Here is a 23,279-nt window from a genome sequence, read left to right as displayed (position 1 = left end):
TTAAACTTGTAAAGCTATCACTCGTAAAGATGTGATTATCATTGTATGAATTATCTTTGTAATTTTAAGAGACAAAATGTTCATGAATTGAGTTGCATTACATTCTTAAGAAAATTTTGCAATCAGCATAAATCCTCAATCTACTGGAAAAATGAAAAGGTAGATAGTATGTAGTTTATGCTTAATCACTTTCATCAGTGATGCTGCATCTGTGTTATCCTAAATTTTACCTTACGATCATTTCTCAGATGTGCATATGTGTGATTCATAGAATGAATGTACAGACAGAAAACGAGCGTACGTCTCTCTTTCAGATGTGAAATCTATAAATCACTAATAATCTTGAACTTGCACGCAACTGAATGGTTTCAGTTCTCCACCTTGGCGGAGAGTTCAATGCCTAATTAATGTCATTTACATATAAAAGATCACTAGTCATCATCCAAATCCTTTAATTTAGGATGGCAAGCTGCAAGAATAGCTTAGATTTCCAAAAACCTGCAGTACTCTGACAAGGAAAAGTGCGTACGTCTGCTCAGACCCTGATGTGGCCGTTTTTACAAATATGAACGTTGGCATGGATTTTAGTGTACGCACACTCTAAGATCAAATCTGTGTGATTGTAATGCTCACAGAGGGCTGAAAAACTGATTGAAATGTTTGTAGTTTTACAACACTGTCTGTGGCTTGTTTATAATGACCATCTGAATATGTCACCATTTATTTTAATCATCTGAGGAGCTATTGCATCACTGCAGTGTACGTTTTTCACACCTTTAATGAATGGTTAAGGAACATCTCCAATGCAATAATACATGCAGAAAATAAATCATAAGAATTATAATTGGGCCTCTGAGTTTTCACATCATTTGATATTTCATCAGTAAGAGTAAACAAACTGAACAAAGACATGTTACTGTATATGACAGATCAACCCATGTGACTACTTGAGAGAGGCCCTCCCACAATGTCATTGGCAAAGCCCATTGTATTTACATTAAATGATAATTATTTTCTTATTTAATATTAATATACTGAAAAAAGAAAGAAGTGACCAGGGTCTAATAAGTTTTTAACTGACAACATATCCATTGGCAGACTTTTCTCCAGATCAAGTGTGACAATAGCACACAGGAGTACATTTTATTTGCTAGGATCTGTTAAATCTTATGAAGATTTTACCAGAAAAAAGTCACTCAGGTCATAATCTGGCTTGATTACTGTTGTGCAATTAAAGGGATATTTCTCACAAAAAAAAAAAAAAAAAAAAAAAAAAAAAAAAAATTCTGTCATTATTTTTTCACCTTCATATTCTTCCAAAGTAGAACTCAAAAGGACAAATCCTGAAAACTGTTCCATGCAATCACAATAAATGCAGAATAAAGCACCATAACAGTATCATAAAAGTGGTCCATTGTGTGTTACATGATGGCTTTATGTGAGTTTCATAGAGAGCAGATGTTCGATTCATGAATTAATCATTGTTTTAAGTTAGGTGTTTTCAGTGAAATGATCTGAATGATTTCTTCACAAATTGGTCTAATCCAGACATATCAGGAAAAATTATTATAGTGCTTTAGAAGACTTCAACTATAGAGCAGAGTTGTATGGACCAATTATATATATATATATATATATATATATATATATATATATATATGAAGCCAGTTTTAACCATTCATTAAAGATGTGAAAAACGTACACACTGCAGTGATGCAATAGCTCCTCAGATGATCAAAATAAATGGTGACATATTCAGATGGTCATTATAAACAGGCCACAGATTCAATTTCAAGGTTTATTTTTATTAGTGTTTATGCCTAATATGTATAACATATGTATAACAAGATATATAAGAAACAACAGCTGTCCTGATGTAGATGTGCTTGACACAGGAGGAAACAAAATAGAAACATAACTTGGCCTTAAAGAAGGGAAAAAAATGTCAAGATCAAAACAATGCTTGTTTACATCCTCTAATGAAAAGACGGGTTAATTTTATATTAATGTTAATGAACTAAAAACAAAGCTCCAAAAAAATGACACTTAGATTATCTCTGAGAGAGTGAAAGTAAGTGATTATTTTAAAGAATAATAATAATTTCCATTAAACTATTTTCCAATTATTCTGACTGAAGTTGACCATCTTCCTAAAATCAATAATCTTTATACATTTTATAAATAGACTTTTCCAAAGTGTTTTGGAAAATTTCAGTAAATTAAACATTACTTTCTGAGAGAACGTCTCATTTTCTGATGCAACCCTCATTCCGCAAGGAGGGAACAGAGACATTACGTTGATACTGATGTAATGGGGTCTCGCCTGGGAGCCCAATCACCTCCAAGTGGTAACTTAACAAGCCAATGGACATTGGCCATTGAGATTTGCATGCCGAGATTTGTCAGACCTACCCGGACATACGGGTATAAATATGACCGGCATTATTCACTTCATTCATGTTTTGCTGAGGAGCTAAAACAGGATCCTGGCCATTCAGCGGTGGTTCAGGGCTGTGGCAGGGGGGACGTAACATACCTGTTCCCTCCTTCAGGGAACGAGGGTTACATCAGTAACCGAGACGTTCCCATTCAGTCTGTCACATTTGATGTTACTTCGATACTGATGTAATGGGGTCCCTATGGAAAGCGTCACAGCTACTGAACTGTATTATGAGTGTCAGAGCCCTGTGTGCCCTTTTGGCAACTGCCATCTACACAGTCGTAACCTTCCCAGCGCCCCATGTAAGCCCAAGGAAAATAGTCCTCTATACCAACGGGATGGAAGGGACAGGGCTAACTCTGGGGATGGTCATAGCAGCTGTTCCTCTATCGTGGCATTTCACGGGGAAGAGTGCTTCGGATCTCAATTCCCTAATTTTTCAGCCATGACCAGTGTTATTAATGCTGGGGAAGTGCCGAGAGGGAGGTAACATGTGGTGGATACATATGGACTGACCCTTTTGGCACTACTACATATGGAAGATCTCTGCAGTAGGTCCTACCTAGTCTCGTGCAGCCAGACCTTCAGACTGACGGCAGAAGGTCTGGACTCTATCGCAGCTTTCATTGGCCAAGGACCACCAAAAGGATGTTTGACTGTCATGTAACAAAACCAATCATAGTTTGTTTTGTTCCATGTCATGTTTAGGGGCGTGAAAATGTAAGGACGATGTCCCTACAATAACAGACCGGAGTGCATCTAATAAATTATTAATTCAAGAAAATTGTGCTTCAACACTGCAAGTTTACTGCAAAAATGGATTTGCAAACTTCACATACTTTTGAAATCCAGCATTTAGTTGATCCTGGAAGGTGCTTATTGTCACAGTTGTAAACACGACTGTGTTCTTCCACGAGGGGGTTTGATATCACGGCACTTGTTTCCAGGCGGACCATTAAAAAACGCGACATACACATCTCCTGGACATCCTGTAGAATTCAACTAACCAGATAACGACTTCGATAATCCTGAAGTGTGAAGTGTGCCATATGCATCCAACTTTCAGCCAAAGGTCTGTGGGCATGACATCTGAGGCTGAGACTAGGTTCTACCTAGCCAGGGAGGAGCTCATCCTCCCTGACCTTGCACGGCGTCTGTGCAAGCAGGCCCACTGGGGGAAATGCATACTGGCAGTGGGAGGACTCCTGGGAGGCAAACAGGTCTACCTGTGCATCCCCGAATCGACTCCAGATCAGATGGACCACCTGGGGGTTGAGTCTCTATTCTCACGGGAACGCGAGCTGTTGTGAGAGCACATTGGCCCTATGATTGAGCTCACCTGGGATGTGAACGATGCAAAGCGACTTGAATCGCCACTGACTCCAGAGTAGATGGCGGGCGAGTTGTGACATGCAACGTGAGCATACCCCGCCTTGGCGGTTGATGTATGCAACAGTCGCAGTGTTATCCGTGCTGACCAACACGTGCTTGCCTTGAAGCAATGGCCAAAACTGGTGCAAGGCGAACAACACTGCTAGCAACTCTAGGCAGTTGGTATGCCAGTGCAGTCAAGGTCCCATCCAAAAGCCAGAGGCTGCAAACCTGTTTCACACAGGAAAGGCAAGGTTTGACAAGGGGCTGAATGTCTGGAGACAGCTCAGTGTGATGGCCATGAGGAGTGCTGGGGCCTAATCCTGGGAAGCACAGTGTCCCTAAGTAGAGGCACTGAGTTTGGTGCAACACTTATCCGTGGCTCCATGGGTCCCGTGAGGGACTAGCTAGGGAGGTGTGAGTAAGTAGTGCATCCTCGAAACGAAAACTCCCCTACCGTGGCGAATGAAGGGGTGGCTGACAGTGAGGAAGTGGAGCATCGCTCACTGTCAGCACAGACCCAGTATGGCCCAGAGGTTGAGGAAACTTCTCTTTTATTGAGAAAGTGAGTACAGAAATAAATAATATGAAACTGAAGATTTTCCACCCAGCTCTTATCCAGGGGAAGGAGTTGTGCGTTCACCATCTCCTGAATCAGATCCGCTCCCTCTATCTCTGAGCCACCCTTCTCAGGGACATTTCGATGTGTGCTTTGAGGCGAAGTCCCCAACAGTGTCGCCAAAGAGGCCAGCCTGAGAGATGGGGGCATAGAGAAAGTGAACTTTTTGGCATCCTTCATCTCAGCCAGATCCAAACAGTGATAGCGTTCCTGGACCATCAAGGTGGACATCGTCTTGCTGAGGGCCTACACCTCAACTTTCGTCATTCAACTTCATCATCCTTTCCAGAGGACAATAGCCTGCTCTCCGATGCAGCGATTGACATGTGGTCCTCATCTGGAGTGCCAAATCAGACGTAAGGTGCCCCACGTGAGGGACCCGTGGCACCACTCAGCAGCTTGACAGCACATGGCATGCTAGAGGAGCGAGAAGTCCGTGGGTATTTACCCGGCAGAAGAGCACCCAGTGTAACCCTCAGGTCTCCCAAAGTGTTAACCAGACCTGTGGCTCTGCTATGAGAAGTGGCGGTGAGCTGAGTAACAGCAGAGGGGACTCGAGCCTCCGTGAAGAAGGAGAGTCGTGACCACAATGCCAACATGGACATGCTCTCGCAGTGAAAGCATGCCCCATCCACAAACACTCTCTCAGCATGCTTTCTGCCCAGACATGTGAGACAGCGATCGTGGCCGTCAGATGAAGCCAGGAAACAACCGCATCCAGAAACACAGAAAGACATCTTTAAAAAGACGCTCGCTGCCTGTGCTTGTTCTTTTAGGAAACCTGCTCTGAACGCAGAAGCGCTGAGGGGTGAAACGCTGCACTTCTCCGTGCACAGCAGGCTGGATGCGAATCACCGCTGGATGCGCCCTCACACCGGCAGAGAGATCTCCAACGACAAGCTGCTTCAAAACAATTAAAATAGCTGTTTTTGGAGATGAACTCATTTTTAGCAAGTAGAATTGCTGTTTGCTCTTTTCTTAGGTAATTTACTCAAAAAGGAAGAGACTGGAATGAACGATCGCTGTACAACCGCTCGGCTTCGAAGCAAAATATGAATGAAGTGAGAAATGCCAGTCATATTTATTCCCATATGTCCAGGTAGGTGTGACTCTGAATTAGGGTTGTAACGTTTCACTCATTTTCTCGATGCATCAAATTCTGTATTTTTGAATGTATTTTTGAATCGTGAATCGGTTTAAAATGCTAACAATCGGATTAATTGCGATTCGATAGCGATTCAGTGCTTTAAAATATATAAACATTAAATTACTACACACACGAATTAATGGAGGCGTTGTGTGCTGTCATTCGCGCCCTCACAGAACTAACATTAACATTTTTTTTGTTGTTTTTTTGCCCCACTCTCTGACCTTTTGAAGTAATTCTGTGTAATTCTGAAGGCCGCTGTCTAAGACACATTGGGGGAAGCATTTCAATAACCCTATGAACGCATATAAAATGCAGAATTGAGTTTATTTGAATCACATCGAATTTTAATGTGAATCGTCTCAAATCAAATCGTTCTGAATTTGCAAAAATCGTTCTTGAATTGAATCGAACACCTATGAATAGTGAATCGAATCGATTCACAGCTCTACTCAGCATGCAAATCTCACTGGCCAATGACCATTGGCTCATTTAGTTACCACTTGGAGGTGATCCCAGGATTAGGTGAGACCCCTTAACGTCAGTATCAATGTAACGTTGAATGTGATGGACTGAATGGGAACTGAAGAAATTAAGGCTACCACATTTGGAGGGGGAAGTCACCCTCACCCTTATGTCTTTTTTGAGATATTTTGAAGAATGTTGGTAACCAGACAGTTTCAGTTCGGAACCAAAACTGCCTGAGTGACTGATGACAGAAGTTTCATTTTTAGGTGGACTATCCCTTTTATTACAAATATGTTCAATTCAATAGTATTTTCACTACACAATACTGATTTTTTTTTTTTTTCTTTTTTTTTTATCAATAAAAATAAGAATAAGAGACAGTTATTGTCCACCTATTACATTGCCATAGTTATTTTACAGGGTGGACTGGGAGCATTATGGACCACTCAAGCATTCTTGAGTTCCAATGAATGACATGCCTTCTATTTCTGGACCCCTTTCCTAATTCACAGACATCATCTTAACCACACCAAGGGGACCCTCTCTATAGTGTCTAGTCTATAGTGCCCAGTCTATAGTGACTGATTACTGATTAAAGCAATAACCACCACACCTGTATTCAGTTCAGTTCCATCTGTGCATTGCTTTCATGTGGAAATACAAAATAATAAAAAGGCAGTGAAGAAATGAAACAAAAACAAAATGTATGCACTTCTGAACAGCCTAAGAGAATTCTAATCTGGATTGAAGAAATGTATTGCATTTCAAAGCTAATGTTCAAAAAAAGAAAAGAAATAAAATGATGATAATAATAATAATAATAATAATAATAATAATAATAAAATACCTTTTTTTTTAAACTGTAGGTTACATCAGAGTGGGTGGTAGATGGGTTGGTCAGTCTGATACAGACACTGTATAAATGAAAGGACAGTAAGGAGAGCAGAACAAACTCCTAACAGGAGGAGACTCACTCATGGCCTATGAGACAGAGGAACATGAGACTCAATACTGCTTTCCTGCCATCAACTCATCATGTATCAAGGGAAAACGCTCCAGTCATGAATATAATATCATGTATGTGTTTGTATCCTTGCTGTCAGCATGGACTGTGTTTCTGAACCTGCTGGTGATCATCTCCATCTCTCACTTCAGAAGCTTCACACTCCAACCAACCTGATTATTCTCTCTCTGGCTGTGGCCGACCTGCTTATTGGACTTGTCATGCCCATAGAGGCCACCAGGTTGATCAAGATGTGTTGGTACTTTGGAGACACTTTATGTGGACTCTATTTAATATTTATTACGGTGCTTATCTCAGCATCTCTTAGCAATTTAGTTTTAATAGCTATTGATCGTTATGTGGCTGTGTGTCACCCTTTACTGTACCCACAGAAAATAACCCTGACTAAAATGCTAGTGAGCATCTGTCTGAGCTGGGTTTGCTCCTCAACTTATAACTCTGCGTTTGTAATTAATAATAGATATTTAGACACTTCACAGAAAACAGATGTTATGATGGGTTTTGTCTGGAGAGTCTCTGATCTATTCATGGCTTTTATTTTTCCTTGTACCCTGATCATAACTTTATATTTGAGAATTTTCTATGTAGTACATCAGCAAGTGAAAATTATAAACTCTCTAAAGGGTGGTAAACGTGTAATGGAAGGTTCAGTGAGGAAGAAATCTGAGAGTAAAGCAGCTCTGACATTAGGAATCATTGTAACAGTTTATCTGCTCTGCTGGATTCCATACTATATCTGTTCTATATCAGTAACCTCTTCCACAGCCAAAAACATTTTGACATGGGCTGTGTATATTAACTCAGGTCTGAATCCTCTAGTCTATGCTTTATTTTATCCCTGGTTTAAAAAAACAGTTAAACACATCCTAACTCTGAAAATATTTCAGACAGCATCTTCTCTGGTCAATATTTTTACATAACTTCAATTATAATTGTAAACTGGTAAAGCTGTCACTCATAAAGGTAGATGTGATTATTTTTGAATAATTTATATTTGTAATTTACACTACATGTATCTTAATAATATGTAGCTCATTTCAGAGAGTATGTTTGCTGCATTTTATGTTGAAATGCAGATATTGTGGGAATTGAACAATTAATTAAACTTTATATACACACATTGAAATTAACCCTTAAACAGACAGCGTGTACCACAGAATACATACTCTTTAATCTCTTGTAAGAGGCATGAGAAAGAATTTTTCATCCAATTCTGTTATCATTATCATACTTGAGTCTGTTTGAAGTATGTGTCACATGACTTGGTTAAAATTTTCTGTGCTGGTTTTGTCAATTTGACCTAAAGCCAACATGTCCACCCATAGTGCTGGACATTCTTTAAAAATAGGCATATATTAATCTTACTTTTCTTCAGAAAAAAAAATGCAAAACAACTGCTAATATTAATTGTGAACATTGTCTTAAGATGTTGTCATATGTTGCTCATGCTGTTATTTACCGCATTTTGAAAAGATACGTTGCCAGATTAGGGTAAGAAAAAAGTATTGGCAATTCCACAGCATTGACAATCAGTGGTGTCTCAAGGTAAACTGGGCCCCCTTATACGGGTTATTGAATTATTGCAGATTCCGGGGTGACAGGTGGGGGGGCCAGTAGAAATCTCGTTCCAGGACCAGGGCCCTTAGGAAAGATCTTTATAGGGCCTCCTGGCCTCTGGGCCCACTGTACACAGTTCTCCTTCTCGGTCTGTGTATTCTGAGTTGTGCAAATGTTAATATTCACATTTAAAACTGTTATTATTACACTTAGTTGACTACATCTTTGCAGTTTTAACTTGCAGGGTTTCACACAGCTCATTTTATTGTAGAACAGGGGTGTCCAACCCTGCTCCTGGATGGCTACCATCCTGCAGAGTTTAGCTCCAACCCTGACCAAACACACCTGAAAAATCTAACCAAAGTTTTCAGGATTACATAGAAAATTATATGTTGTATCATAAATGACATTATATGATTGATTATGGATGGAGCTAAACCCTGTGGGACAGTGGACCTCAAGTAGTTTAAAACACAAGTATGTATATGCCTCAATTTAAGAACACTTAGACATGTCATACATGCAGTATATTTTGCATAACATGTATTTTTGCATCATATAAATCATAGATATATTGATAACTTTGGCTTTTTTATGCCCTGATAGGGCAATGAATCCTGGTAAACCCAAATGTCCACACAAAAATAGTAATACCAGAAATGTTTGACCTTGTGGGGACATTTTTTGGTCCCAATGAGGAAAACATCTTATAAATTATACTAAATTATGTTGTTGTGGGTTTTTTATGTAAAAATGCATAAGGTTTTCTGTGAGGGTTAGATGTAGGGTTATAGGGGTCAGGGGAAATAATAGACAGTTTGTACAATATAAAAATCATTGTCTACGTCCCCACAAAACATGAAAACCCAACGTGTGTGTGTGTGTGTGTCTGTGCGCGTTTTTTTGATTATGAGGGCACAAATGAATATAAGGACATTTCATGAGTCCTCATATTTAAAGTAGCTTTAAAAACATACCAAACAATGTTTTATTAAAAATGTAAAAATGCAGAATGTTTTCTTGTTTTCTGTGATGGGTAGGTTTAGGAGTAGGGGTAGTGTAGAGGGATGGAATGTACAGTTTGTACAGTATAAAAACCATTACGCCTATGGAATGTCCTCACTTTGATAGCAAAACAAACTCTGTGTGTGTGTGTGTGTGTGTGTGTGTGTGTGTGTGTGTGTGTGTGCGCAGTATTTCACACCTTTAATGAACGGTTCAGTGGAGGATCATCTCCAAAGCAATAATACATGCAGAAAATAAATCATAACAATTATAATTGGGCCTCTGAGTTTTTACATGATTAATGTTTTCTGTCATCAGTAAGAGTAAACAAACTGAACAAAGACAAGTCACTGTATATGACAGATCAACCCATGTGACTACAGAGAGAGTCCCACCCACAGTTGCAAAGCCCATTGTATTTACATTAAATAATGATTATTTTATTATTTAATATTAATATACTGAAAAAAAGAAAGAAGTGACCAGGCTCTAATAAGACAGAATATATCACAGTAACACACTTAAACTGATCCTTAATTCATGAGTGTATTTTATTTGTTAGGACCTGCTAAATCTTATGAAGATTTTACCAGAAAAAAGTCACTAATCTGGCTTGATTACTGTTGTGCAATTAAAGAAATATTCTTTAAAAAAAAATAAAAAAAAAATCTGTCATTATTTTTTCACCCTCACTTCTTCCAGAGTAGAACCCAAAAGGATAAATCCTGAAGACTGTTTTCCATGCAATCACAATAAATACAGAATAAAGCACCATAACAATATCATAAAAGTGGTCCGTTGTGTGCTACATGATGGCTTTATGTGAGTTTCATGAGAGCAGTTCTGAGGTCTGATTCATGAATTAATCATTGTTTTGAGTGTTTTTGGTGAAATGATCTGGATGATTTGTTGACAAATTGGTCTGATCCAGACATATCACACTAAACTACAGTATTATAGTGCTTTAGAAGACTTTATAGCACAGAGTTGTATGGACCACTTTTCTATACTTTTATGATACTTTTGCATCCTTTTTTGAAGCCACTTTTACACTTCAGCCACAAGAGGGCAAAATCTTCCATACTGAAATTTCAAGATATTTCAACCAGTGCTCGAAATGGTACGCAGTACCGGTGTAGTGCCAAATTTCGACCCCCTGCCAAATTATTACCCCCCTCGTTGAAATTGCTACCTGATTGCCTAATCTTAACCCAAATGGATGCATTTATTTTGAAGCCCAAAATAATTGCATCCATCAATCATAAAAATAATCCATAAGGCTCCAGGGGGTTAATAAAGGCCTTCTGAAATGAAGTGATGGGTTTTTGTAAGAAAAATATACATATTTAAAACTTTATAAAGTAAAATAACTAGCTTCTGGCAGATGGCCATACGCATCGATTTGTGGCAGAAGAGTGAACTCTGACCTGACGCATGCGCAATGACGAAGCGCAGTCCACTCAAAGGAAGGGTGGTCTACAGCGGCTGATTACTGATTAAAGCAATAACCACCACACCTGTATTCAGTTCAGTTCCTTCTGTGCATTGCTTTCATGTGGAAATACAAAACAATGAGAAGGCAATGAAGAAATAAAACACAAAAACAAAATGTGTGAACTTTTGAACAGCGTCATAGGATCCTAATCTGGACTGAAGAAATTAATTGCATTTTAAAGCTAATGTTCAAAGAAAGAATAAATCAGATTTTAAAACGTTTTTTTTTTTTTTTTTTTTTTTTTTTTTTAAACTGTAGGTTACATCAGAGTGGGTGGGAGATGGGTTGGTCGGACAGATCCAGACACTGTATAAATGAAAGGAGAGCAGAACAAACTTCTAACTGGAGGAGACTCACTCATGGCCTATGAGACAGAGGATCATGAGACTCAATACTGCTTTCCTGCCATCAACTCATCATGTATCAAGGGAAAACGCTCCAGATATGAATACAATATCATGTATGTGTTTGTATCATTGCTGTCAGCATGGACTGTGTTTCTGAACCTGCTGGTGATCATCTCCATCTCTCACTTCAAGAAGCTTCACACTCCAACAAACCTGATTATTCTCTCTCTGGCTGTGGCTGATGTTCTTATGGGACTTGTCATGCCCATAGAGGGCACCAGGCTGATTGAGACATGTTGGTACTTTGGAGACACTTTCTGTAGACTGTTTGTTGTAATCATTGGATTGCTCTTCTCAGCATCTCTCAGTAATTTAGTTTTAATTGCTGTTGATCGTTATTTGGCTCTCTGTCACCCTTTACTGTACCCACAGAAAATAACCACAACTAAAACTTTAGTGAGCATCTTTCTCAGCTGGGTTTGTTCCTCAGCTTATTACTCTACCATTGCAATTAATAATGTACATTTAGACACTTCACACAGAACAGACAGGTGCTATGGAGAGTGTTCTTTTACTATGGGTTTTGCCTGGATAGTCACTGATCTGTTCATTGGTTTTATTTTTCCTTGTACCCTGATCATAACTTTGTATTTGAGGATTTTCTATGTTGTACATCAGCAAGTGAAAGTTATTAATTCTCTAAAGGGTGGTAAACGTGTAATGGAAGGTTCAGTGAGGAGGAAATCTGAGAGTAAAGCTGCTCTGACATTAGGAGTCATTGTGACAGTTTATCTGCTTTGCTTTATTCCATACTATATCTGTTCTATGTCAGTAACCTCTTCCACAACCATAAATATTTTGACATGGGTTTTGTATGCAAACTCAGGTCTGAATCCTCTGGTCTATGCTTTATTTTATCCCTGGTTTAAAAAGACAGTTAAACACATCCTAACTTTGAAAATATTTCAGCCAGCATCCTCTCTGGTCAATATTTTTACAGAAAATTAATTGTGATTAAACTGGTAAAGCTGTTATTCGTAAAGGATATGATTATCTTTGTAGGATTTATATTTGTAATTTACACTACATGTATCTTAATAGTATGTACCTCATTTCAGAGAGTATGTTTGCTGCATTTTATGTTCAGTTTTTTTTCTCTTTACATTAACATTCTCTTTATTAAGTTTTTACATTGGCACAAAGAAAAATTCCAACAAAATTCACTTGACTGATACAGTGTGCAATAATATTCTTCCATATGTAAACTATTTTAACTAGTAAACTTCTTTCCACACGCATTGAAATTAAGTGACAAAGTTTTATGAATTGTATTGAATTAGCTCATTAAATAAACTGAGCAAGCAGCATAAGTCCTCAATATACTGGAATAAATGATCAAATGGTAGATATGATGTGCTTTGTTTAATCACTTTTATCGGTCATGTTGCATCTGTTGCAAATGTCTTACCACATAAATATTGGTATAAACATAAAAAGATTCAACAAATGAGACATAAACTAAACAAGTTTCACTGACATTTGATGAACAGAAATGGAACAATGAGTCCCTGAACAACATCAAAAGTAGCAGTCAGTATCTAGTGTGGCCAGCAGCTGCTATGCCCCCTTGACCTGTAAATTAATATAGGCAATGTGCTTTACAAAACCACAATTGCTGAAGGGAAGGGAGCACAGAATAAGGAAAGAAGCTGTTCATAGGGGATGTTTTAATGTTATTCAAAAAACACTACTGGTTCTTGATATGAACCAGAACATGTTGGTGTGGTTCCAGCGGAGAACCGGAACACTTCTTCTGGCAGCTGCCAGAGTACGTTAGAGCTTCCACGATCTCGGTCTCGCTGTTTCTGCTGTTTGCTCAGTAAAAACTACACTGTTCTCAGTGGCGTGTGGTGGTGTTTTAAAATAATGAGGCAAAGTTCCCACAGGATTATTATTATTATTATTATTTTAAAAAAATGTTATGTATCAGCTGCCAGACTTCGTGCCAGGAGTCACAGGCAGCTGCCACAATTGTTTGTCGCCATTTCTGCTGTAAACTACACTGTTTTTTATTTTTTTTGTCTTTTTTTTTTTTCAAATAAAAGATTTGATGATGCATATTATATACCAGCAAGCAGATGCTACCAGAATATGAACCCAATAAGCTAAATTGCATAAGCATTTTCCCATACAGAACATACACACACAAAATGTTGTTGTTATGCAGTTTCAAAATACAACGTGAGCATGTTTAAATGCAGGAAAAAAGTCTTCTTGGGTGTCTTATGGTGCAAAAATACAACATATGGGCTCCTATATTACTGTTGTGTCATCACTCATATTGAAAGCCATATCTCTCCGGCCCCTCATTTGGGATGCTTTCATGAACTGGCCCCCATGACAAACTAGTTGAATAGCCCTGGTCCAGAGCTTCTTGCTGCTGTTCCAGTCTCTGCATCTCCCCTCGGTGCTTCAGCACTGCTGAAAGAGCTTTTTTCTCATCTTTTCTCATCTTTATTAACATAGCATACACGGTTGTGAGTTTGCGTCTTTTTAAAGATGTCATTCCGCCCGTTTCTGGGTGCGGTCGATATATGGCTCTGTCTGACAGTCACGAGCGCTGTCTCACGTTTCTGGGCTTTCAGCACGCTGAGGCTGCGTTTGTGGATGACTCATGTTCCCACTGCGGGAACATGACCATCATGGTGTTGAGATTAAGACTCGATTACCTCAAAGTCCTCTCTGCCACACCACGGAGGAGGGTTGGGGGAATCTTTTGTTCTCCTTTTCTTTTTGTCCCAAATTTTCAATAAAAGAGCTGCTTCCTCTACCTCCGGATCCCAAGAGGGCGCGGATGACAGTAGGCGACCTAACACCTCACTGCTCTTGTCCCCCTCTTCCTTTGTCAGTTACCAGTCAGAGCCGGCCCAGTCCATCCCGCTGGCTCATCCGAATCATCAGGGCCAGCTAAGTGATTCAGTTTGCCTCGACGACTGATTGTAGCTCACTCTCGAGAACAGTTGTGTGAGCACAGGGATCTGGTGCTCAGACACCTCGCCCGCTTGGGCCTTCGGGTCAATTGGGAAAAGAGCAAACTCTCGCCAGTGCAGAGGATCTCTTTTCTTAGTATGGAAATAGACTTGGTCGCCATGTTTGCTCAGCTTACAAGCGAGCGTGCTCAGTCACTGTTGAACTGCCTGAGTCAATTCAAGGGCAGGAGAGTAATCGCAGGGCCTACACAAGTATGCATTTCCCCAGTGAGCCTTCTCGCACAGATATTGTGCAAGAACAGGGAGGACGAGGAGCAGGCCCTTATGGTTGCGCCCTATTGGCCCGGCTGGACCTAGTTCTCCGAAATTGTACTCCCAGCAACAGCCCCTCCCTGGCCAGTTCCTCTGAGGAAGGACCTTCTTTCTCAGAGAGGGGGCACCTTCTGGCACCCGCGTCCCGATCTTTGGAACCTGCATGTGTGGAAAGCGGAAGGTTTAGGTACCTTGCCACCTCAGGTGGTAGCTACCATCACTTCGGCTAGAGCCTCGTCTACTAGACAGGCCTACGCTTTGAAGTGGAACCTCTTCGTCACTTGGTGTTCTTCTCGTCATGAAGACCCCTGGAAATGCCCGACTGGGTCGGTGCTCTCCTTCCTTCAAGAAGGGTTGGAACGAAGGCTGTCTCCTTCCACCCTGAAAGTCTACAGTATGTGGCTGCCATTGTGACTCACCATGATCTCATTGACGATAAGTCTGTCGGGAAGCATGACCTGATCATCAGGTTCCTGAGAGGGGCTAGAGAGCTCAATCTGCCTCACCCTCAGCAGGTACCCTCTTGGGACCTCGCAGTGGTTCTATCTGCACTGCAGAGAGCTCCCTTCCAGCCTTTGCTCTCAGTCGAGCTAAAGTTTCTTTCTTTAAAAATGGCGCTCCTGATGGCTTTGGCATCTGTTAAGAGGGTCGGGGACCTGCAGTCATTTTCAGTTGCCTGGAATTCGGGCCGACCAAATCTCACATTATCTTGAGACCCCGGCCTGGATGCGTGCCCAAAGTTCCCACCACTCCTTTTAGAGATCAGGTGGTGAAATTGCAAGTGCTGCCCTCGGAGGAGGCAGACCCAGCCCTGGCGCTGCTCTGTCCAGTACGTGCGCTCCGCGCTTATGTAGACAGAACTCAGTGCTTTAGGACCTCAGACCAGCTCTTTGTTTGTTACGGAGGCCAGCAGAAGGGAAAGGCTGTCTCCAAGCAGAGGTTGTCCCACTGGATAGTGGATGCTATTGTCTTGGCTTATCAGGCTCAAGACCTGCCATGCCCCCTAGGGGTGAAAGCACACTCAACTAGGAGTGTTGCTTCCTCCTGGGCGCTGGCACATGGTGCCTCGTTAACAGACATTTGTAGAGCTGCGTGCTGGGCGACACCTAACACATTTGCGAGATTCTAAAATCTCCATGTAGAGCCCATGTCCTCCCATTTACTCGCCCCTTCGGGCCAGTAAGTAGGACCTGCTTGGTGTCAATTAGCTTGCTGTGCCATTCCATGCTATGGACTAGATGTGTGCGCTATTTTCCTCAGGTGAGTTCCACAAATCAGAACCCTGGGTTCCTCCAGCACTGTTGGCGTCTAAGACTTGTGTGCATGCCGATGCATGATCATGGTTGTCTGCTGGAAGCTAGTTATTTTAGTTTATAAAGTTTTAAATATGGATATTTTTCTTATAACCCCCCTCCCCTCCCCCCCCCCCCCCCCCCCCTCTTTTTTTTTTTTTTACTGTCAGAAAAACATCAGAGTGGGTTGGAGATGGGTTGGTCTGACTGATCCAGACACTGTATAAATGAAAGTAGAGCAGAACAGACTCCTAACAGGAGGAGACTCACCCATGGCCTATGAGACAGAGGATCATGAGACTCAATACTGCTTTCCTGCCATCAACTCATCATGTATCAAGGGAAAATGCTCCAGACATGAATACAATATCATGTATGCATTTGTATCATTGCTGTCAGCATGGACTGTGTTTCTGAACCTGCTGGTGATCATCTCCATCTCTCACTTCAGGAAGCTTCACACTCCAACCAACTTGATCATTCTCTCTCTGGCTGTTTCCGACCTGCTTATTGGACTTGTCATGCCCATAGAGGCCACCAGGCTGATAGGGATGTGTTGGTACTTTGGAGACACTATCTGTGGACTCTATTTAATATTTATTTCAGTGCTTTTCTCAGCATCTCTTACTAATTTAGTTTTAATAGCTGTTGATCGTTATGTGGCTGTGTGTCACCCTTTACTGTACCCACAGAAAATAACCATGACTAAAACGTTAACAAGCATCTGTCTGAGCTGGGTTTGCTCCTCAGCTTATAACACTGTCTTTGTATTTAATAGTGGATATACTGACATTTCACAGAGAACAGATGTTATGATTTTCATCTGGAGAGTCATTGATCTGTTATTGGGTTTTATTTTTCCTTGTATGCTGATCATAACTTTATATTTGAGGATTTTCTATGTTGTACATCAGCAAGTGAAAGTTATGAACTCCCTAAAGGGTGGTAAAAGTGTAATGGATGGTTCAATGAAGAAGAAATCTGAGAGTAAAGCTGCTCTGACATTAGGAATCATTGTAACAGTTTATCTGCTGTGCTGGATTCCGTATTATGTCTGTTCTATATCAGTAACCTCTTCCACAACCATAAATCTTTTAACATGGGTTGTGTACACAAACTCAGGTCTGAATCCTCTGGTCTATGCTTTATTTTATCCCTGGTTTAAAAAGACAGTTAAACACATCTTGTCGCGGAAAATATTTCAGCCAGCATCCTCTTTGGTCAATATTTTTACAGAACATCAATTGTGATTAAACTGGTAAAGCTGTTATTCGTAAAGGATATGATTATCTTTGTAGGATTTATATTTGTAATTTACACTACATGTATCTTAATAGTATGTACCTCATTTCAGAGAGTATGTTTGCTGCATTTTATGTTTAATTTTTTTTTTTTTTTTTTTGAACATTCTCTTTATTAAGTTTTTACATTGGCACAACGAAAAATTCCAACAAAATTAATTTGGCTGATACAGTGTGCAATAATATTCTTCCATATGTAAACTATTTTAACTAGTAAACTTCTTTCCACACACATTGAAATTAAGTGACAAAGTTTTATGAACTGTATTGAATTAGCTCATTAAATAAACTGAGCAAGCAGCATAAGTCCTCAATATACTGGAATAAATGATAAAAGGTAGATATGATGTGCTTTGTTTAATCACTTTTACCGGTCATGTTGCATCCCTGTTATATAGATCAAAAACACAATGACAAAAAGAGGACAGTCATACAGAACTAAACTTATCAACTGCTTTTATTTCCAGCAAATGTCTTACCATATAAATATTGGTATGAACATAAAAAGATTCAACAAATGAGACACAAACTAAACAAGTTTCACTGACATTTGATGAACAGAAATGGAACAATGAGTCCCTGAACAACATCAAAAGTAGCAGTCAGTATCTAGTGTGGCCAGCAGCTGCTATGCCCCCTTGACCTGTAAATTAATATAGGCAATGTGCTTTACAAAACCACATTTACATGCAAAGCTAAATCAAAGTAACAGGCAATCTACTGTATGATTTATGATTAAACTATGTATGACATTCCCACTTAACACCATTAAATGCATTATATGAACTTACATGTTATCTTAAGAGAAATCCATAAAAGTTCATTAAAATGTCAGTGTGACTCCTTCCAAATGACTTATCAATTTATCCTATGCACTTTTTATATTATACTACACTGCACTGCAAGGATTATTGGGAAATCTTGTTTAGCCAGTGTCATGTATCCAGAGCCCAGATTCCTTATAGTTAGTTATTCACAGAATACAGACAACACAAGCTGTTTTTGCTGAATCATGGAAACGAAGCATCATCACTTTATGAAACAGCATGTAAGTCCTTATGTCCTCATCCACACTAGAGAATTAATTCTACATGTACAAACATCTACTGTCATACAACAACACAAGGACAAAACTTTTCTAAGTCTAATCTAATGCGGCCGTATCATTGATTTGCAGCGGAAGAGTAACCCCTGACCCGACGCATGACGCAATGACAAATGTGGAAGCACAGAGGATAGAGCAAAACAAAACACTGGTCACGAATTAGAAGTCTAAAACGAGAATTTTTAAAGGGAAATGTCAGAGAATTTCGATATAAGAGAAGAGGAGCTTGAGTTTGTTGCCCAGCCCTATTTGTTTGAACCGCGAGAGGCATCTAAGCTTACGGTACTCCTACATCCTGCGTCATACATCACGTCACGGGTTATTCATGTGGTGCAAGTCGACTTGCGCAGTATGCGAACAGTCGTCTGCCGGGAGCTAGTTATTTTAGTTTATAAAATTTTAAATATGGATATTTTTCTCACAAAAACCCATCGCATCGCTTTAGAAAGGCCTTTATTAAGCCCTCGGAGCCGTATGGATTATTTTTATGATGGATGGATGCATTTTTTTTGGGGGCTTTAAAGTATTGCCCCCCCATTTACTGCCATTATAAAGCTTGGATGCGTCAGGATATTTATTAAAACATATCCGATTGTGTTCGTCTGAAAGAAGATAGTCATATACACCTACGATGGCTTGAGGGTGAGTAAATCATGGGATAATTTTCATTTTTGGGTGAACTACTCCTTTTAAGGCGTCATTCACAAAACGGCTTAAATGAACAAATGACAATGGTGAGAAAACAGTAGTTAAGAAAGCATCTGATTATAGGGATGTGGATATATTTATACCACTTTACACAATGTACTGAATGTGGATGGAAGCACTTTTTCTTCAGCTCATACTCGTTGGTATTGCTCACTGCCATTACAAAGCTCAGATGCGTCAGGATATTTATTAATATAACTCCGATTGTGTTCATCAGAAAGAAGAAAGTCATATACACCTAGGATGGCTTGAGGGTGAGTAAATCTTGGGGTAATTTTCATTTGAAAGTGAACTAATCCTTTAAAGATGAATAGACTGAATTGCTTCAGAAACTGACATCTGTAGGATGTTTCAAACCAAGTAGTCCAGTTCAGCATTCATTACGGAATACATTTCATAAATGGCATCTACATTTGCAGTGAAGTTTATCAAGAACTGGCGAACTTTTGCTAAGCATTCCTCCTCTGCAACTTCTTGATCCTTGGATAAAGCTTTCAGAAAATCTGACCTGCACGGTGCAGCAAATTGGGCAGCCTACAGCAAAACCAAACAAAATGCTGGGTAAGCAATCATTGTCTTAATAAAAAAGCCATACCTTATTAGATGACCCACATTTTTCGACTAATTAAATTTCATGCCTTTTTCAGTTGTTTATGATCACTGGATTTTTAAAACTATATTTACTGAGTATGTTCAAGATAATTTCCTTGACAAGATTTTCCAGGCCTCATAAACATGCAAAACAAAATGACTTGCCCATCTTGCCATGCACACATAGCTACTGAAAACACCCACCTTGAAAACCTTCTGGACGATCCAGCCGTGGTACCTCTTGAGGGATTGGTCATAAGCTTTAGTGATATTGATGCGAATAAGATTGGGATTGTCCTCATCTCTCTCCCCATCCGCTAGACTTTGCAGTAAAACCTGAATGAACCGCAGACCTCTGAGGAAAACACTGGTGATATTGTCAAACAATTTATGAAAAATCACATCCATGGTATATTTCTATTAGAGCTGCACAATTAATGGTTTCAAGATCGCAATCTGGATTCAGACACCCATGTGATCTTGTTCCCAAATGATGATTCACGATCCATAACTTTAGGTGCATTCACGTCATGTTGAAATTGCTGTAATTACGCAACTTACGTTCTCGTAAACTCTGGATTTTATAAGAGTTTTGATTTGTACCACCTGACCGCTGCAGATTAATTTTGTCATTGATAGTGTTGGCCGAGACAACCATTGCTAGTGTAGACAGCTGCAACAGAAATAAAAACTTTCCTCCAGAATTAATAGCCTGCAAAAATGAGATTCTCAATGTATTTAGAATTGTGCAGCTCTAGTTTCTATTAATGTGATTTGTTGTTAGTATTGGACATTATTTTTTAAGATATAAAATCAGACAAATCAAAAGACATGCAGAAAATGTGACTGAGTGAACAACTTACCTCTTTAACCACATAAGCGCCAATGTGGCTCCAACTTTAGGCCACTCTGAGCCATGAATGCTTTTCTCAACCAACAGTATTTGCTGAAGAGTCTCATACTTCACTGGATCTGAGTCATAGACAGCCTTAATTTTCTTGTGAGAATTGGGAAGAATTCAGAACACGCTTCAAAACATTTTCAAAGGTATTTGATATAGAAAGTATCCTTACTGTGATGTTTCCATTTATGTCAGCCTTAATTGGTGCAAAAACCTTAGAACCAAGGCAATCTGAAAAGTAATTTTGTGATACACATTACAACAGCTAATCCTGACATCATACAAGAATTGTTTAAAAATGTTGTCGAATTATATATATATATATATATATATATATATATATGTGTGTGTGTGTGTGTGTGTATATATTTTGAAATGCTGTATAGGTACCAAGAAAGTTGTAGCAATCTGGGAAACATTTATTCTAAATGGTTCATCCTGTTCTACTAAAAGTATAATAAACTATTTATACTGTACTAGCTAGGATACTAAATCTATAACTAGCAGGCCTAGAATAAAATACTATGAAATATAGCAAACGTTAAACAACAGGAACTCACTGAAACAACACTTGTACCCACATTTTGATCACTTCAGGAGGAATTTTTGCCCAAGTTAATGTTTGACCCTGGAACACAGTGATAAAAGCGCATGATAATTTGGCACCACCGTGTGGTTAAATGAGGTATTGTAACCGACCTTGGTGAAGAGTATCAGTTCTGTCTAGTGTATTCAATGTTTAATGACCTCATTGTAGTTTATTACACAGGTTTGGACAATTCGGTCATTAAAAAGTCAAACTGAAATGTCAAATGTGAAAGGCAATATAGTATTGCCCCCCTAGTATTATTGTTTCTATTGAAAACCAACTTCGGTATTTAACCTATAGGACTTAAGATACTGTTTCTTATGCGCGTTCACCAAAAAAAAAACAACAAAAAAAACAACAAATATATATATATATATATATATATATATATATATATATATATATATATATATATTTGTTTTGTTTTTTTTGTTTTGTAAGTTCCTATAATTAAGTCACGACTCACCGAAAAAAGGTGGCAGATGAGAAACTGACTCCAGAAATGTTTTCGTAGCGATCTCGTTGTTGTCTGGCAGCGGCGCAAACTGCTGATCCAGCAAAAGTGCCATTACAAAACATGTAAGTAATGCTAGCTGCTAAAATATTGTGGCTTTTTTAATTTTCAAAGGGCGTTTCTAATTTAAATTCATCCGGAATGTCGTGAGAAAAAAAAAAAATCAACAGGTGAGGGTGGAGAGCCACTGACAAATTGACCGACTGAAGCAAAACCGAAGTGAGTTCAGTCACTCACCGCTGTGAGGCCATAGCGTTAATAAATCATGACAGCATTTTAAATATCCTTCCTTACTGACAAATGGCATGCAGCGTGCTATACATGTTTTTAAATAATTCAATGGGTTATATATATATATATATATATATATATATATATATATATATATATATATATATATATATATATATATATAAGCTATAAACACTTAAAACCTTACATATAGCAGCTTAAAGGGATAGTTCACCCAAAAATGAAAATTCTGTCATCATTTACTCACCCACAGGTTGTTCCAAACCTCTATGAATTTCTTCCTTCTGCTGAATGCAAAAGAAGATATTTTGAAGAATGTCAGTAACCAAACAGCTGATGGGCCCCATTGACTTCCATAGTATTTTTTCCCCATGCTATGGAAGTCAGTGGAGCTCCATCAACTGTTTGGTTAAAATATCTTCTTTAGTGTTCAGCTGAAGAAAGAAATTCATACAGGTTTGGAACAACTTCAGGGTGAGTAAATGATGACAGAACCTTAATAAACCTTAATATTATAAAGCGACGAGAATACTTTTTGTGCGCAAAAAAAAAAAAATAACTTTATTCAACAATATCTAGTGATGGGCGATTTCAAAATGATGCTTCATGAAGCTTCGAAGCTTTACAAATCATTTGTTTCGAATCAGAGGTTCAGAGCACCAAAATCACATGATTTCAGTAAACGAGGCTTCGTTACGTCATAAGTGTTTTGAAACTTCAATAGTTCACATGACTTAGGCATTTTGATACATGCTCCAAACTACTGAATCGAAACAAAAGATTCACAAAGCTTTGAAGCTTCATGAAGCAGTGTTTTGAAATCGGCCATCACTATATTGTTGAATAAAGTCGCTATTTTGTTATTTCTGGTGCACAAAAAGTATTCTCGTCGCTTTATAATATTAAGGTTTAAGCACTGTAGTCACATGAACTGTTTTAAATATGTTTTTAGTAGCTTTCTGAGCATTGAAAAAGGGAGTGTTATTGCTGGCGATGCAGGCATTACTGAGCAATTTGAATTCATCAAAAATATCTTCATTTGTGTTCCGAAGATGAACGAAGGTCTTACGGGTGTGGAACGACATGAAGGTGAGTAATAAATGACATAATTTTCATTTTTGGGTGAACTAACTCTTTAAGTTTGGATGTCATTCTACAGTGTGGGAGGAAAAAAAAAAAAAAAAAAAACAACTACAATTATGTCATGCAAATAATTAATGAACATGCATTTAAAAAATGACAAGCTGTAGC

At 39.0% G+C, this 23,279-nt stretch overlaps 3 protein-coding genes and 1 pseudogene across 3 annotated transcripts; 3 read left to right on the top strand and 1 right to left on the bottom strand.

The window, feature by feature from the left end:
* Positions 1 to 6,967: 6,967 nt before the first annotated feature.
* On the top strand, positions 6,968 to 7,989 carry LOC127521072 (trace amine-associated receptor 13c-like; annotated as a pseudogene).
* A 3,076-nt stretch (positions 7,990 to 11,065) lies between these two features.
* Positions 11,066 to 12,481, top strand: LOC127521028 (trace amine-associated receptor 13c-like). Its single transcript, XM_051909876.1, has one exon. The coding sequence runs from the start codon at positions 11,441 to 11,443 to the stop codon at positions 12,479 to 12,481; it is 1,041 nt and encodes a 346-aa protein (XP_051765836.1). The 5' UTR covers positions 11,066 to 11,440.
* Positions 12,482 to 16,309: 3,828 nt separating this feature from the next.
* Positions 16,310 to 17,699, top strand: LOC127521081 (trace amine-associated receptor 13c-like). The gene has a single exon (XM_051909955.1). The coding sequence runs from the start codon at positions 16,340 to 16,342 to the stop codon at positions 17,315 to 17,317; it is 978 nt and encodes a 325-aa protein (XP_051765915.1). The 5' UTR covers positions 16,310 to 16,339; the 3' UTR covers positions 17,318 to 17,699.
* Positions 17,700 to 17,839: 140 nt separating this feature from the next.
* gltpb (glycolipid transfer protein b) lies at positions 17,840 to 22,191 on the bottom strand. Its single transcript, XM_051909637.1, has 5 exons — positions 21,729 to 22,191; positions 20,846 to 20,904; positions 20,636 to 20,769; positions 19,977 to 20,127; positions 17,840 to 19,715 (listed from the first exon to the last, which is right to left on the bottom strand). Exons 1-5 carry the CDS (start codon positions 21,829 to 21,831, stop codon positions 19,533 to 19,535), a joined length of 630 nt encoding a protein of 209 aa, XP_051765597.1. The 5' UTR covers positions 21,832 to 22,191; the 3' UTR covers positions 17,840 to 19,532.
* Between the last annotated feature and the right edge of the window lie 1,088 nt (positions 22,192 to 23,279).

Source organism: Ctenopharyngodon idella, chromosome 10 (assembly GCF_019924925.1).
Source record: "Ctenopharyngodon idella isolate HZGC_01 chromosome 10, HZGC01, whole genome shotgun sequence".
NCBI classification, from domain to species: domain Eukaryota; kingdom Metazoa; phylum Chordata; class Actinopteri; order Cypriniformes; family Xenocyprididae; genus Ctenopharyngodon; species Ctenopharyngodon idella.
The sequence above is the reverse complement of the archived record's forward strand: the minus strand, read 5'-3'. Positions and strand labels throughout refer to the sequence as shown.

Excerpts from the sequence above, each read along its gene's own strand:
- LOC127521028 (XM_051909876.1), top strand. The coding sequence starts at position 11,441 with ATGAAAGGAGAGCAGAACAAACTTCTAACTGGAGGAGACTCACTCATG.
- LOC127521081 (XM_051909955.1), top strand. The coding sequence starts at position 16,340 with ATGGCCTATGAGACAGAGGATCATGAGACTCAATACTGCTTTCCTGCC.
- gltpb (XM_051909637.1), bottom strand. The coding sequence starts at position 21,831 with ATGGCACTTTTGCTGGATCAGCAGTTTGCGCCGCTGCCAGACAACAAC. Across the intron at positions 20,905-21,728 it reads TCATCTGCCACCTTTTTTCG|ATTGCCTTGGTTCTAAGGTT; the intron begins GTGAGTCGTGAC and ends ATTACTTTTCAG. Across the intron at positions 19,716-19,976 it reads TCGTCCAGAAGGTTTTCAAG|GCTGCCCAATTTGCTGCACC; the intron begins GTGGGTGTTTTC and ends GTTTTGCTGTAG.